This window comes from Hippocampus comes, unplaced genomic scaffold (assembly GCF_001891065.2).
Source record: "Hippocampus comes isolate QL1 unplaced genomic scaffold, H_comes_QL1_v1.1 scaffold113, whole genome shotgun sequence".
NCBI lineage: Eukaryota > Metazoa > Chordata > Actinopteri > Syngnathiformes > Syngnathidae > Hippocampus > Hippocampus comes.
The window spans coordinates 260,080-277,572 of NW_017806160.1; the positions used below are offsets into that span (position 1 = coordinate 260,080).

Sequence of the window (17,493 nt, forward strand, 5' to 3'; positions counted from 1 at the left end):
AATGACGCTCTTTTCCGATTCTCTCTGCCTTTGTTGGATGATATGGAAAGATGTGTTTACGAGTGTTGCCATCGATATGGCTTGAGCTATTGGCACTTTTTTTTTCATTTTGATGGCGCTGGATGTCGAGAAACGCCCCCGCTCCTGCCAACAAAAGTGACTTTCTCGTCTTGGGAGCGCATGTTTGAGGCACATGAGCGCGCACCAGCGTCGTTCAAATAAATAGCCCCCTCCGGAACATCCTTCTTTGAAACGCTCCCCGTGGTCAGTGTTGCGCTCCTGTTGTATGGAGAACTTCCGCAGTGCCTTGAGCACGGATGTTGATAAACTTCAGGCCGTGGCGGGCGACGAGCCACGCCCTCAAGATACCACGAGCACTTCGGGGAAAGTTCTCCATGCGCACGCCTTTGCACCCTCAAGTCGGATCACAAGACCGGACGAGGTGTTCCATCTACTGCCCTACGGTAAGATTTCCACACGCTGCTTGCAGACAACGCAAACGCTAAAGACTCGTCTAAGGATAGCCAGACCACATGTTGTTGTTGTTTGAAATTTATACATCTCAACTTAACACACTTTGATAAGAGACAGGCAAACGCGTCTTTATTTATCTAGCACATTTCATACACAATGCACCGCAGTGTGCTTCACACAAGCAAAGACGATTTGAAGTATTCACAAACATAACAGTTAACATTCAAAAGTAAAGCAGAGAAAACTAAAGTAGCTCACAAAAATATGACCACAATGTACATTGACACAATTTAAACGCGTATAGAGAAAGCTTTAAAAACATTTAAAAGTCAAGAAATAAAAGTAGGTTTCTAAAATAGCAAAACGATCCAAACATGATTTGAAACTGTTGAGAGGACTTTAATCAAAAACCAAAGTTTTTAACCTGCATTGAAAAGCATTGACACCCGGGGCTGACCTCACTTTTGTTGGCAGCTTACTGCGTTTGTCTGCAGCTGCAGCTTCACCATGTTTACTTTGAGTTCTGGGCTCCACAAATTGACCTGTGTCTCCAGATCTCTAAGCCTTCTCGGGTTTATATGCAATCAGCATTTCTTTAATGTATTCAGGATCCAAAATGGTGATTTCTAGACGAGTAGCAGAATTTTCAAATCTGTTCTACAGCTCACTCAGATCTAGCATAAAGAATTTAGGACTGGAATAATATTTTCTGATCTGTTTGTTGTGGTCAGAACCCGAGTTAGAGCTCTTTGAGCACTTTGAAACACTAATTCATGCCTTTGTCACATCCCGGCTGGATTTCTGTAATGCACTTTACTTGCCAATCCTCCATTAGTGTCTCCAGTTGGTCCAGAATGCTGCTGCTTGCCTCTTGACTGGTACTCGTAAGAGGGAACACATAACTTGTATTCTGGCATCCCTTCAATGGCTCCCGATACATTTAAGAGTTCTTTTTAAAAGCCTATTATTTGTTTCCAAATCTTTAAATGGCCTTGCCCCACTTAACCTCTCTTGAGCTCTTCCGCCCCTACACACTTGCCTGGTGCCTCAGGTCTGCAGACCAAACATTCATTATTAGAGGTACCAAGAACTAAGTGGAGGCTCAGAGGCGACCAAGGCTTTTCCGTTGCTGGTCCCTCTCTTTGGAATGACCTCCCACTGAACATTCGGCAAGCCTCCTCGCTGCCCATCTTTAAAACTCGTCTCAAAACTAATTTGTATTATTTGGCTTTTGACTCGGTATGACTCAGACTTGATTTTACTTTGACTGTTTTTGTGCCTTCTACTGTCTTATTATTTATTGTTGTATACAGTATATGATATTTGCTCTATGTACAGCACTTTTGTATACAGCGGTGGTTGTTTTAAAGTGCTCGATAAATACAGTTGAGTTGAGTTGACTCTTGAGGAAACTTGCCTGAGTGAAGTGAGCAGTTGATTAGTTGCTGGAACTCAGTTTGAACCGATTTCACCAAAAGGAATTGAGTCAAGACAACTAGTTGATGATGTCATCTGAAAAACCAAAGCAGTTCTAGTTTTTGGGTACATTCTGTCATGGTAAAGTCTTGCATCATTTTGTAATTTTGCTGGTTTGTGATGATGTTTGACTTGTTGCATTGTACTTTTTTTTGCGAAGTAGCAGGCAAATGAATTGCATTGATCCGTTGAGTGGAGTTCTGGCGCTATTTGTTTTAAAATATCCATCCATGCCTGATCCGAGCCACTTTCTCTTCACGAGGGTCGCGGGCGTGTTGGAGCCCATCCCCGCTGACTTCGGTCAGTCGGCGGGGTACACCCTGAACTGGTTGCTAGCAGGGCAGACCACAGCAAATAGAGTATGTGTGTTGTTTAGGTTCTGACTAATGATTTTAGAAAAGTGTTGACTTGTTTTTACTAACTTTTTGTTAATATAAAACGAAATTGTCTGTACAGGGCAAAATGAACTTGGGAGTTTAGTTTTTCTCTACTTAAGTTGGAGTTCAGTTTTTCTCCACTCAGGCTCGGCTTTCATTCCGCTCAAGTGCACCTCTGAGATCTTTTAGATCGACATGAAATAGGCTTCGTTTTAATCGGAGCAACAGGAACAGGACATTTTCCAACTGAATTTATCCAGAAATTCATCAATAGTCTCTTCATTCACAATTGGAGACACATCCATGTTTTGCATAAACATATTGCTTGTGTTCTTGTTCATATATAATTTTTTTAATAACCACAGTGGTTGCCTGAACTTTTGGGACTATTTGTCACACACACACACACACACACACACACACACACACACACACACACGCCCTATTCCTATAAAGTTGGAACGTTGTGTTAAACATACGTAACATCAGAATGCAATGATGTGCAAGTCATGTTCAACCTAAATTTAATTGAATAAACTGATGGAACTGAGGACACTCATTGTTGAAGCGTTGTTGTTGTAATTGTTTCCCATTCTGGCTTGATATCCAGCTTCAGCTCAACAGTCCGAGGTCTGCGTTTTCAATGGAAGACAGCTCTGGACTGCAGGCAGGCCAGTTTAGTACCCATACTCTTCTTACTACAAAGCCACGCTGGTGTAACAGGTGCAGAATGTGGTTTGTCATTGTTTTGCTGAAATAAGCAGGGGCATCTATCAAAAACACGTTACTCGGTTGGCAGCATATGTTTCTCCAAAACATCCTTCAGCATTCATGGTGCCTTCACAGATGTGAAAGATGCCCCAGGCTGGCTTTTGAACTTTGCATCCATAACAATCTAGACCAGGGGTGGCCAACCCGCGGCTCGCGAGCCGTATGCGGCTCTTAGGCTTATTCAATGCGGCCCCGGGCTTTCACACGACGAGCGTCGAAAACACCTTGGCAGTGGCGCTGCCATTCAAACAAAGATGCTAAAGACACAGACGTACTACATCAGCCTATCATCAATCCCGTTACTTGATTGACATAGAAGACAACCAATCAGATGATCGAATCACCGCTCATGCGCAAATAACGGCGCTAAGCTAGTCAGCGAATTACTTCTGATTTTAAGGCAGGGGGGCCCAATGCGTCGATCGCAATCGACCGAGAGCCAGCGGACCGCAAGGGGTGGGAGGAGGAAATGGGTGGGAAAAAAAGATTGGTGTGTTTGTGTTTTTAGCTTTCGTTCATGTTCGGGCTGTTGCTCATCATGGAGTGAGTGCATATGTGCGTGAGTGCATGGTTGGGCACCCGCATGCGTGTGTGTGTGTGTGTGTGTGTGTGTGTGTGTGTGTGTGTGTGTGTGTGTGTGTGTGCGCGCGCGCGCGGAAGGGATTCCCATGTGTATGATGTGGCTCTTTGCAGCAACACGGTAACAAAATTGGCTCTTAGTCTATGACTGGTTGGCCACCCCTGATCTAGACAATTATTTTCCTCTTTGGCCCGCTGGATACAACGTCCACAATTTCCAATTTTAGTAGCTACACTTTTTTTTTTTAATTACGTGAGACAATATGTACAGTAGATGTGTTTGCTTAAGAAATGTTTCGACGCATACGCAACAAGTGTTTGTGAACCTTGACTCCAACACCAAGCATACAATGTCCTTTTGCTGTAGTAAGATGTTATCTTGTTTTGCTGCATCATGCATGACTCATTTCCGTGCTTATACGGCATGTCATAAAGCAGAGCCTGACTTGGGGTGACTCAGAGGACGAGCCTGCATGCGACTGTTTCATTCTGAACAAAGCAACATCACCACTTATGAAAGCTTTGACTTGTGCAACCATATTATCTCTTTTTTTGGCACTTGCCCTCTTGAAAATGTTTAATCTTGAATCAATTCACTTGTACAGGGTATATTCCAAAAACATGCATGGTGGGTTAATGGAACACTCTAAATCAGTGCTTCTCAATTATTTTCTGTTACCCCCCTTCCCTACCCACCCAATAAGAAGAAAACAATTCACACCCCCCACCTCTGCCACCACAATAATTATCATTTGTCTATAAAATTGTTATTAGTACACTTCTGCATTCCATTGTAGCCTTAATAAAGAAAAGAAAGAAAAATAGTTTAACTTACATGAAAGAATAACTTTAACATTAGTCTGAGATTTCAAATGCATCAGTTGGCATGAAATTTAAAAAAAAATCAGTTTAAACCTTGTTGAAACATTTTTGACCAACTTTTTGAACAACATATTGCAACATTTGAACCATTGCTCCATTCTGAAAATGAAAATTAAATAAGTCAAGAAAATAATAATAAATCAAATTCAGCTCAGCAACATTAACTCAGGAGCAGAATATATAAAACACTGTAGTATACAAAACACAATTGAATAAAACAATTTGTGCTGATTTTTTCTTTTTTTTTTAATCAAAATTAAGGGCTAGATGAGCACGTTTTGCAGTGCACAACTTTTCCAGCGGCTTATCAGCATCAGTGAAGTGTAATGTCTTTTAAGTGCCGCCTTTGATTTATTCCAGTTCATGTTGTCCTCAGCCAGCATTTGTAGACACAGTTAACACACCGGTCTTTGCTCGTCCATCTCCCAATGGCGTCACAGTGAAACCAAGCATTACAGATGCCTCGTCATATTTACTTGTCTTAGCTTTCGTGGGATGGGGGGGTTGACTGGTGTTGACCCACCCCCACCCCCCATCTTAAACTACCAAACAAAAATATTTACCGCCAAAGTAAAAACTGAAATCACTGGTGACAAAGAGCCAGGAAAACCAAATATGAACATGCAGCGCTTGCAAATTTGATACCCGAAAATACAAAACGAAATGGCAAATGCCCGAATCACCCGAAACTTAAATCAGACATGAATAATTGGAAAACCAAAATACTTACAAAACAAGGAACTCTCGGAAGAGGAGCGACTGAAGAGATTTTTGGTGTCTTTATAATCACACTGGCTAAACCCTGGTGGGACGAAAAAAAAGACGTGGACAGGACAGCTATTGTTCGCAGAAAAATATATGTATTTTTTTGTAGAATAAGAAAAGAAAAGAAGAGAGACATACAGATTAATGGAAAGCGCGTGTCCGTCCGACCTCGAGCGTCGTGTCGTTTCAACTCACTAACTTAGCTGTTGTCGTGGCTAGGCTAGCTTAGCTGTTGTCAGAATCAGAATCATCTTTATTGGCCAAGTATGTAGAACACACAAGGAATTTGTCTCCAGTATAAAATAGATTAAAGCTCTTTGATGTGTAACGTCCGTTGCGTCAGCACTGATTGGTTGCAGCCAAAAGACGTACATGCGTACACGTCCGCGCTGATGCACGCACAGCGGAGAGCAGCGGACTATCGACTGCTGAGTCGCGCTTCACTCGAGTGGCGTCGCTACACGACTATGAGCGTGCACGTGAGGTCTAGAAAATATTTCTTGAGCTTAACAGCAAGGTCAAAAATCCGACAGACTTGGAAACTTGACAGTCCTTGAGTAAGCCAAGGCTTGACAGGGAATGAGAAACAGGTGCACTGCTGAAGAGGAACGCCCTCCACTCCAGATGGTGCTGAAAACAAAAACAAAGACAGAGCTGAACATGAGACTTTCTACTGTATTTGTTTTTAATTTATTGTTTAATTATTTGTTGTTGTGCGGCCCGGTGGACCAGTGGTTAGTGCGTCGACCTCACAGTGCACAGGTACCGGGTTCGATTCTCGCGCCGGCCTTCCTGTGTGGAGTTTGCATGTTCTCCCCGTGCCTGCGTGGGTTTTCTCTGGGTACTCCGGTTTCCTCCCACATTCCAAAAACATGCATGGCAGGCTGATTGAACACTCCAAATTGTCCCTCGGTGTGAGTGTGAGTGTGGATGGTTGTTTGTCTCTATGTGCCCTGCAATTGGCTGGCAACCGGTTTCGGGTGTCCCCCGCCTACTGCCCGAAGACGGCTGGATTGGCCCCGGCACCCCCGCGACCCTTGTGAGGATAAAGTGGATCAGAAAATGGATGGATGGATGGATGTTTGTTGTTGTATTAATTATTTTTGTTCCATGTACAGCACTTTGCATACAGCCGTTGTTGTTTTAAAGTGATCTGTAAATACATTTGAGTTGAGTGTCGGAGAGGAGGCCATTCTGAGAAGTCGAATCTCAGATTTAGGAGAGGCAGTTAGGTTTTCCTCCCAGCAATGGTACAGAGGACCAACTCGACATCTTGGGCAGGGTCCTCGAGGGGGCATGGGAACTCAGGCAACCATATGTGTGCTTTGTCCACGTGGAGAGGGTTATCGACCATCTCTTGTGGGGAGAGCTTCGGGAATAAGGGGTACCGAACCCCCTGATATGGGCTATTCGGTCCCTGTACGACCAGCGTCGAGTTTGGTCCGCATTGCCAGCACGAATTCAAATTCATTTCCAGTGAGAGTAGAACTCTCACTGGACCCATTTTTTCCTAACCTTTACGGACAGAATTTGTAGGTGAAGCCAAGGCGTTGGGAGATCCACTTTGGCGGCCACAATACTATGTTCCTGCATGTATGTTTGCAGATGATGTGGTTCTGTTGGCATCATCAAGCCACAATTTTCAACTCTCACGGGAGCGGTTTGCAGCCAAGTGTTAAGCGATGCAGATGAGAAGCATCCATCCATCCATCCTCTGATTCGTTTTAGGCGGGGTACACCTTGAACTGGTTGCCAGCCAATCACAGGGCACCCATAGACAAACAACTATTCACACTCACTGTCACACCAAGGGCCAATTTAGAGCATTAAATTAAGCTACCGGGCATGTTTTTGGAATGTTTGAGGAAACCAGAGTAACTGGAGAAAACCCACGTGCATGGCAGGAGAACAGGCAAACGCCACACAGGAAACCCATGACCTCTGAACTGCGAGATGGTCATGCTTACCAGTTGACTAGCGTGCCACCTGGGATGAGAATCAGCACATCCAAATCTGAGACTATGGTACTCAGTTGGAAAAACTGAGTACCATGCGTGCAAAGCGTGCAGCGGTATATGGTCGCAGTCGAAGGTGGAATGCCATCTTAAGCCACGCGTTGTTTGGTGACTCAAACGAGCTGGCATTTTGTTTTTTGATTCCATGAAAAGTTGGGATTTTGGAGATACGAGCATTCTGTCTGACAACAATATGTACTTTGACAACATACGGTATGCTGTGATCTTCCTTCCAGATGCGTGTGTCCTATAAGAAGGGCCTTGGACTGCTCGTGATCAGTGGTTTCCTGCTGGTCGTGCTGTTAAATAGCCGGAGTCCAGGAAGCGGCTTCGGAGTTGACCTACGGCCAGGAAGGATCAATGAATTGGAGACTGCCATCATGGAGCAACTTCAAGACCGCTTGAATGACTATAATGACATTTCCTATCACATAAAAGACGATGTAGCATGGTGGGTTTTAATAAGTAAATTGTGTTCTGCATTGGTCAATCCTGGTCATCACACATTTGTTTTCCAATACAGTCGATTGGCAAGAAATACGTGTTTCTGTGTGGCTGATAAGGAGACGTTTCAGCTGCCTTTCTCCAATCTGTTCTTCCCGCGCATAAAGGCTCATAACCCGGGCCTGAATTTTTTACAATCCCATCCTGACCCCGAGGGTGTGAAGCAGAGCCGAGCTCGAGAATACAGCGGTGTTCAAATGAGGTAAAGTCCTAGTTCACTGTATCAGGTGTCTTTAGAAAACGGGTTGGTATGATGGATCTTTAACTTTTGGATAACTTCTTATTGCACATTCATGAGAATGGTTCCTTTTACTTCCAACTACAAATTAGAATAAATAAATGAATAAAATGTCATTTCTTGAGTGAGATGTACAAACCATATACAATTCCAGTGAAGTCGAGACTGTGTGTAAAGGTAAATACAGACAGAATACGATGGTTTGCAAATCCATTTCAATTTATATTCAATGTCATATCAGGGGTGCGGGGGGATGCCCATACCCTCCAAAAGGGGCAGCACGGTTGGTCCGGACACCGCATGCCCCTGGACGGCTCAGAAATGCTCATGTACAGTTGAATGAATATTTCCACAATTCCACAGCAAAACCTGTCATGGAAAGTAATATGTTTTTTCAATTGAAATTATCCATCTACATGGGGCCAAATCGCTGTAGACTCAAATGATTTTTTAATTACCGTAATTTATTTTTTTTAACGACAGGTTTTGATTATTGCCAATTCTTATAAAATGGGCCCTGCTTGTTTGATTTTGTGGCCTGGCAAGTAAAACCTGTTTGAGTGAACAGGAAATGGTGCAGGAGTCGTTTTCTGTCGAAATGAAACCAATACCAAAAAGGCATCATCTTAAACTTGAGATTGGCTGAAAATACAGGGTTCCTGATTTCCTTGAGCTTACTCAGGGCCAGTTGTCAGTATTTTGGAACACGTATTAAATGTATTGTCAAGTCACACAGTGAGAATTGCTGTTGGCTGTTGGGTATTTTTGTGCGTGTGTGTGTGTGTGTGTGTGGGTGTGTGTGTGTGTGTGTGTGGGTGTGTGTGTGTGTGTGTGTGGGTGTGTGTGTGTGTGTGTGTGGGTGTGTGTGTGTGTGTGTGTGGGTGTGTGTGTGTGTGTGTGTGGGTGTGTGTGTGTGTGTGTGTGCGCGTGTGTTTTTTTTTTTAATGACTAACACACATTACTGTGTGTATGAAGGTCCTCCAGTCCTGCAGATGTGCTGATTGTAAATGAAGCTAACAGTCCTCTTCAGTTTCCCTCACAGGGTGTGGCAGTGCGGCCCCTCGGCACAATCCTCATACCAGGTAATGCCGAGACTCCCGAACTGTGGTGCATGTCCGATTAAATGCATACTGGCAGTTGGTGTCGGGAGTTTGTGTGTGCCAGTGATTACGCCGGGGTTGTTACGAGAGGAAAAGAGGAGGGGCTCCCCCGACAGGAAAAAAAATGCTATCTCGCTTGACAGTTCAACAGCTGTCAACAAGTCAATGCACCTACCAGATATGTCATCTTTCTCGCTCCCCGTTCTCCAAGCATGGTCATTTTTTTGTCCCGGCTGGTAATGGAAGCAAGAAGTGTTGTATCCCTTTCAGTCTCGCAGACTGCAATTATATCGTCCCACATTCTTTTTATTTCACCCCGTGCGTGTGTGCTGTTATAAGTACGTTCTTAACGCTGATTGGCTGTCTGCTGCGATGGATGTGACGGTCCTAAAATAATGGCGACAAATTGTAATTTATTTAATAAAGTATTTAAAAGCGTGGTTAAAATAACGATGGCTGACTGACAACAACGGACTGGTTGAAGAGCCTAAAATAGCGGCGATTAACTGGAATTGAGCAATGACAGAAGCATGGTTAAAATAACGATTAAGTAGTGATGGACTGATGATGACAGATTTGGTCATCTTCAATCAATGATGGACTGGCGATGACAGAGGGGTGGCCTGGCCACTGGTGAAAGAGGACCTGCAAAATTTACTGATACGCCCACCTCTCATTTTATCGTTGGCAAAATATCATTTCATGTGTGGCTTTGTGATTCTCACTCTTGTCCTATATTTCAAGTCATGCTTGGATGAGTACTCATCAAACACTTCTTAGTTACAGGTTCAGAGTGTTATTTATTTAATTGTTTGTTTTTGCTCTAGGTTTGGGTCTTATTGAGGAAACAACATCAAACCATACGGTAAGGTGAAGTCTGCATCCTTTTATGCACAGTAAAAGTTGGTGATTTATCGAATAAGAAAGCTTTAAAAATGTTCAATGCCCCCCCCCCCAACCCTCTTTCCTGAAATGCCCCCACAGGTATATTTGACTGCCACACTGGGGACTTTTGATGTCGCTGCCACAGTGGAGAGGGTCTCGATTAAAGGAGAAGGAAAGCCTCACATGATCCTCTCAAGCGCTTTTCTCTCCGCCCTGAACAGGCAGTTGCAGTTTATCACCTATACAAACACTGTATTTCATCCCAGGACCGCAGACACAGGTGCAGTTGACTCACATGGGACCAATGTCACCTGTTGCTGTGATACAGACGTTCTAAACCACGGGTGTCAAACTCAAGGCCCGGGGCACAGATCCGGCCCGGCACATAAAAATGTGTTCCGTGGAAGCAAATAATGCATGTCAACTTCCATGACCCTTGCTAAAATCTGTACCGAAATGTCAAATTTTCATGTGTAATAAATAATGTTGAGATTTTGAAATAATTTTGTTAGCCTCATTACACTCACTTGAACAATAATTGAATAAACTATAGTTAACTTGGCTCATTTCAAAACTAGTAATCCATTATTTGTTTTGCACAAGTAATAATACAATGAAACGATGAAACATTTTTGTGCATTCACTGTCATAAACGGCCCTCCGAGGGAAGACGTGGCTCACGACAAAATTGAGTTTGACACCCCTGTTTTAAACAAATATAAGCAAAACCCTGTTGGTCTCATCCTGATGCTGATTTTACTCTAATTTACATCTTCAGTGTTTGCACTGCCCCAGAGAAGATAGACATAGAAGAGACACTAAAACTTTGAAAAGGCGTGGTTCACCTCGCGGACTATATGGTTAATGATCAGCCTTTGGACTGATGATGACACAACCACTGGCACCCCTGCTCTCATGGGAACGTTTAAGAAAGACAATAAAAGGACTTTGGTTGAACCTTGGTCGCAAAACTACAGACAGACAGATGCAATCAACTTTGCATCAGATACTTGCAAGAACTTGAAAGCGGATTATATATGGCTCATATATGCCAGGCTGGAATATACATCAACGCCTGAAACAATAACTCAAATGCTATTTGGCCTATTATTAAATAGTCACTGTATTATTATAATAATAAATGAATCAATGTATATATAAACTCAATTCTAATGAAGTTAGAACTTTGTGTTAAACATAACAACAGAATAAACACAAACCATGAGTGGCAAATCATGTTCAGTAAAAGAGTGCAGGTACTAGACTGGCCTGCCTGCAGTCCAGACCTGTGTCCCATGTGTGGCGCATTATGAAGCATAAAATATGACAACGGAGACCCTGGACTGTTGAACAGCTCAAGCTGTACATCAAGCAGGAATGGGAAGGAATTCCATCTACAAAGCTTCAAAAATTTGTGTCCTCAGTTCCCAAATATGTATTGAACGTTGTTAGAGGAAAAGGTGATGCAACACAGTGGTAAACATGACCCTGTAGCAGCTGTTTTGGAGCTGTTGCATTTTAACTTGAGAAAACCTCGAGTTTCTGCTGTAAAGCAAAAATAATCAAAAGTCAGGAACAGAATAGCTGAACTTTATTTGGTGTTACTCAAAAGCACTTTAAATGGTGGCAGTTGTGTGCTGACTCGTTGAATATGGGTTGTTTTGAATGTGATTGGTTACTTCCGACCACAGGAGGGTGTGCATACTTGTACACTCACAATCGTTTTTTTTTTTCTTTGCCAATCAAACAGATGTATTCTTTTTTAATTGCGTTCAACAGGTTAAAGGTCACAATTACGGTGGAAAAAGTTGTGAAATCATTTTTCTTGGCCGCCTTCCTTTACAATCAGAAAAACCTGGCGTCTGAATCTGGATGTGTAGTTTTTTTAGTTTCCAATGTATTTATGCCAGGGACAGATGTGACAAGCAGAAACATGAAACGCTCTTCCACTGGGTAGCAGAAGGTACTGCGGGTCCACCTATGAAAAATAATAGAACACATCAGGCAGAGATTTTTACACCGAGTGGGTACATTCACCATGATTTCAGTCTAGGTTTTTCTGTTTTAAAATATGTGTCTTTGCTCAAGAAAGGTTGAGCGACATGCAGAGTTCGAAACCCGTCAATGGACTTGCTTCTGCACTCCCACACTGGGCTGTCGCTTTGCTTTGCTGGTGGTCATAGGTCGAACTTGAAATGCATTAGTGTATGTGGGCGTGCCAAGTGCCCACATGCATTGTACACCCTTTGCAAACAGTAAAGATGGTGGTGGTGAGGAAGTTCGGTGTTAGTCAAAGAACGGCAATTGTGTGGAACGTGAAATCTGACCGCTGCTTTTATTGCACTGGTATTTTTCTCCACAGTTCAGTTTGCAACTCAAGGTCACAGCGCATTCTTCACCATAAAAATTGGACATTCCGCCATCCCACGACTTTACAACTCAGGCTATCCAAAAGGTTTTTGAGTATTTTCTACAGCATTGTTTGATTGATTGATTTTTTTTTTTTTCTGTCACATTCAAAAACGTGATCAATGTTTTCTCCACAGAGACCAACATTAGCGCTCTTGTTACCATTGTGACCAAGACCTTTCTACGTTATGACAAACTCAAAGATCTCATCGACAGCATACGGCAATATTATCCAACCGTCACCATTGTGATAGCAGATGATAATGAGCATCCTCAGCAAGTAACCGGACCTCATATTGAGCAATTCATTATGCCATTCAAAAAAGTCAGTATTTATCCAACTAAGTATCGCATGTCATGATGAGTAAACACTGCCGATGACCGCTCCTTGTTTGATCATTAGGGTTGGTTTGCTGGGCGAAATTTGGCAGTGTCTCAGGTGACCACCAAATATGTGCTTTGGGTGGACGATGACTTCATCTTCAAAGCAGACACCAGGTTGGAGAAGATGGTGGACATTCTTGAGAGGACCAGTCTGGATCTGGTAAGATGAATGCAGGAAAATGAGAATGTGAAAATGTACGACAGCATGATACAAACACAGATGAGGGTTTTTTTGGGGAGGGGTCATTGTTGCAAGCAGATGTTAGAACAAGATGACAGTAAAATCAAATGGAGTCCCAGCGAACGACCAAATGAACCAATTCATTTTTCCAGCATGCTGATACAAGAGACTGTCAGTGTTACCAGGGCAAAATATCCATGGATATATAAGCACTGTTGTCCCCCACACACTTTTCGATAAATTGGCACATGACAGACTTAACATGCTCTTAACACAGCGCCCTGCTAGACAGAGACAAGTGAGGATGAGTTTTGAGTATTTCCCTCAAGACAAGTGCCGTCCCGCCTCTGAAGCCGTACTAGCTGTGTGCCAATACCAAAATGACCCGTCTTTCTTGAAGTCTGTGTGCAACAAGTTGTGAGTTTGATGTTTTGTATTTGCAACACATCACTTTTCCTCCCATTTGTCACAATTTGTGACCATGCGGTCCTGCACTGCATCATGTGTTAAAAACCCCGTCAAGTCCAATCAGAGGTTTGTTTCTAAATATCTTATACATGTTTACAGAAAATGGCTGCAAACCTGCTAAAGTTCAGAATTATTTTGTGCTCAATTGTGGAGATAGCGTTAAACTTTTTTTCACCATTTTAGTCTTTTTTGGTTACAGTGGTTTTATGAAAGCAAGCTTGTAATAGCTCGCAGGGCCTAATATTAATATTGCTGGGTCGCCTCCAGCCAGCTTGCTGGGGGTTGAAGGCCAAGATGGTGCTAGTTGGGTGTTCCTGGGGCAGGCGGATGACATGGCCATACCATCGCACTCGCCGCATTGCTGCAAGATGGGAGGCTGGCGGCTGTTTGGTTTTATCTCTTAAAGCTTGATTTGTGATGTGCTTGGTCCACGAGATACCTTCAATCCTCCTGAGGGCCCTGAAGTCAAAGCCATCAAGCCTGGCCGCAAGAGTGTTATTCAGTGGCCAGGATTTTCTTGGTCAGATTTTGACAAATCTGAGTCATTCTGGTAATGGAAGGGTCATCAGTCCGTCACCGATGACACTCGTTTTGCAAACGTTGTGCCAGACGAGGCCGGTGCTGCAGCGTATCTTGAATAATCAGCCGCAGCATGCAAAGGCGGAAGCCTGTCTGTGATGTTGACCGGGTTACACCCCTTCTGTTTAAATAAATGCTGTTGTTGTTTTTGATTATTTACACATTCTTGAACAAAAATTTCAAATATAAAAAGCGAAAAATGCATCACATGTGCAGGTGAGGTAGAAGCCCATTACAGACTGATCAAAAACCCCACCTTGGGAAATCACATTTCCCAATCCTAACAATGGAGTGTAAAAAAATCAACAAGCATATCTTCTACCTCATTAATTCTTGAAACATTTAGAGAAAGAAAAATAAAGTAAAATCACATAACTAGCACACGTGTTGAAAACAAAAATCAGTCAAACTTCTACAACACCAAATCTCTTGACCTCAAAGCTTCCTTGAGTTTAGTTCTTTATCTAGATCAAGACAAAGAAACAGTTTAGAAATGAACATTTGTATTCCATATTTTGTGTCCATGATATATTAATGAAAACTGTCTTCGAGATGTCGGTAAAAATGATTGATTTGTCTGGATGCCATGTTTATGGCCATCAAACCGGCCAGGTGGATCGCGGGATGTCTCACTGATACACTCGCTCGCAGCCTGCCTGGATGTCAGAAACGTGTTTCCTCCACTCTCGTTTTTAGTTGTCATAGCCCCATTCATAATAGCAGACATCACTTGCAACTCACTGTATGGTATAATAGTTGCGTTATACTGCCCTATGCTACAACATGAGTCGGCTTCATAATTTGGGTATTTTGAACGGCAGACAGTACAAACATAGTATCTGACTAATATTAAAATTGTGTGTGAAAAATGCACAAAATACTTGCAACCATTTGCTGTTCGGCAGTTTTGTGCCATCCTTGAATGGTAATTTTATGCAAGCAAGAGTTTGCACCCAATACACTGTGTGGTTATTTTTGGGTTGTTCAAACCGTTTGTAGTTGAAGGTTGGCTCTATGATTCACGCATTTCGCCGGAACTATATTAAGATACTCTCACGTACATCGGTTCAGTAAAAAAACAAACATGCACAAATTTTGTCCGTACTTAAAATGCCATTTTTGTTCATCTGGTATCTGGTTAGCACCGATGAAAAATGGTGACGCCTTCCAGTATTTAAGTTGCTCATCCTTGTCCTGCACAATTGTGGTGAGATAACACGCAATATGCTCCAACAACCAGACTGGAACTTCCCTTGTTCATTGTTCCTGTTTGACAAAATGATTGACATTCATTCTTGTTTCTTGCATTCTCTGAACATGAAGCAACCGCAAACCAAAACGGACACAAAGGCATTTTTATGTTCCAAAGCCGAAGAATGCTGTGGAGCTGTGAAAACTCGCCGCCTTTGTTATGACTTCCTAACAGTTGCTGTTCATGAGCAACATGGTGATGAATGAAATTATGGGATCAACTCCAATTGTGGCCTCTCTGTGGATTTGATTTGGATCAAATCATGGCCCGATGTGTTAGCCACTCCAGTAAATGCCGCTAGTGTTCTACACTTAACTTTTTAGTTTTATTGCACCAGCACTAAAGTTAGTTGCATCATCTTGGACCGCATCACATTTACTGAGCTGCCAATCAGTAGAAATTCGCTTCCTGAACAATTTATCTGAATGTTCCTACTTATACATTTCTGTCAGGAACATTACAGTGGTTCTGCGTGTGGGAGTCAGTGTTCCATATACAGTATATTTAATATTAATGCTTCAAAAATCATATCATCCAAACTGATCATTCACTTAGGAGTGACATTTCAACCATGCAAACGCACACATATTTTTGGATAAAACCAGGACCTATTTTGTCTGTAGATAATAACTATGACAGGAGGACACAGTGCAGTGTCCTCTCATTTATCCATCCATCCATTTTCTGAAACATGAGTCCGCAATAAATTTTCGGCTCTGTGCATTATTGGACATACACTTTGTGCCGCAGTTATCCTCAAATACAGGTGCACCGAGGTGTGGGGAATCTGAGCGTGTAGTAAAGGTTGAATCAAAGCAACCGAATTCTTGTTTGTTAAATTTCTTTGGGAATGATGCTATTATGCTATTTACACGGGCTACTCATTCCCTGCTGACATCTTTGGTCAAATTCATCATTTCTATTCTCAGTCTACGCTTGCACCTTTCGGTCGTTTCCTTCACATTGTTTGCCGTTGTGAATGCTCCAGGTTGGGGGTGCGGTTCGAGAGGCAACAGGTTGGACTTCAACCTTCCGTCACACCATTTCAGTGGAAACAGGGGGAGAAGATGGCGACTGTATACATATTCGGCGCGGCTACCATCATGTCATTAAGGAATTTCCCAACTGTGTGGTTACCGATGCTGTTATCAACTTCTTCATGGGGAGAACTGACAAAGTACAGCAGGTGGGCTTTAACCCTCGCCTGGCTCGCCGCGGCCATCTGGGTGAGTAGCGCCTGCACCTATGAATGGTTGGGCTGCAGCAAAATGTCTGCCGTATTGTCGCTGTAATGACAAGGATGGTTTTACGATTGAAAACTGGGAGAAAAGAACATTTCTTACAACAAAATGTTCTTTTGCTCCCTACAGAGTTCTTCATTGACGGGCTGGGCTCTCTTCACATTGGCTCCTGCAATGACGTGGTTATAAACCATGCGTCAAAGATTAAACTGCCGTGGAGTGGAACAAAATCTGAAAAGGCCTATAAACAATTTCGATACGCTCAAGAAAGTGACCTTCATGATGAAACCTTTTACTTCACAAACAGGTTCAAATGCATGACCTCACATTCATGACGTCTGCCCTCCCTTTTCATACCAATTGCAATGTGATTATGTTTGTATTTATGTATTTATTGTTGTCTCTGCCAAATCATGTTGTTTTTTTTTTTAAGTGGAAACGTATCTCATTGGTATTACAACAATGTTAATGTCCTGTTTGTCCTCTTGAACATCACCTATGGTAGGGAAAATGTATCCTTTAAGTTTAAAGACATTTGTGTGCAGTGAAAAAAATGGTGTGTTGAATTTACTCTTCTTGTATTTTATCAAGTGGTTGCATTCACAGAATCACTTGGATTCAGATACATTGTTTTTAGTAGGTGTACAGTATAATCCACTTAAAAATCGGACCCAGATGACTTTACTGAACGCAGCCACTTGACGAAATTAACTGAGTCAATTCAACATACCATTTTTTTCAGCTTGGTTCTGGCTCCTGACCAGAGTTCCACTGGGTGGTCTTAACACTGACTATTGTGCCACCTTGTGGTTGATATTTGTGGCGCATGAGCTATACAGTATTACACGCGCACGCGCGCGCGCACACACACACACACACACACACACACACACACACACACACACACACACAC

General features: G+C 42.7%; 1 protein-coding gene across 1 annotated transcript; it reads left to right on the forward strand.

The window, feature by feature from the left end:
* Positions 1 to 13: 13 nt before the first annotated feature.
* b4galnt1a (beta-1,4-N-acetyl-galactosaminyl transferase 1a) lies at positions 14 to 17,291 on the forward strand. Its single transcript, XM_019895671.1, has 11 exons — positions 14 to 464; positions 7,576 to 7,790; positions 7,863 to 8,045; positions 9,057 to 9,163; positions 10,009 to 10,046; positions 10,166 to 10,346; positions 12,429 to 12,521; positions 12,613 to 12,800; positions 12,879 to 13,019; positions 16,328 to 16,565; positions 16,710 to 17,291. Exons 1-11 carry the CDS (start codon positions 318 to 320, stop codon positions 16,913 to 16,915), a joined length of 1,737 nt encoding a protein of 578 aa, XP_019751230.1. The 5' UTR covers positions 14 to 317; the 3' UTR covers positions 16,916 to 17,291.
* The last annotated feature ends 202 nt before the right edge of the window (positions 17,292 to 17,493 follow it).

Bases quoted from the DNA above. Each gene is read 5' to 3' on its own strand.
- b4galnt1a (XM_019895671.1), top strand. From the start codon at position 318: ATGTTGATAAACTTCAGGCCGTGGCGGGCGACGAGCCACGCCCTCAAG. The intron at 8,046-9,056 runs GTAAAGTCCTAG...GTGTGTATGAAG, and splicing joins TACAGCGGTGTTCAAATGAG to GTCCTCCAGTCCTGCAGATG. The intron at 10,347-12,428 runs GTGCAGTTGACT...TTTTCTCCACAG, and splicing joins TCCCAGGACCGCAGACACAG to TTCAGTTTGCAACTCAAGGT.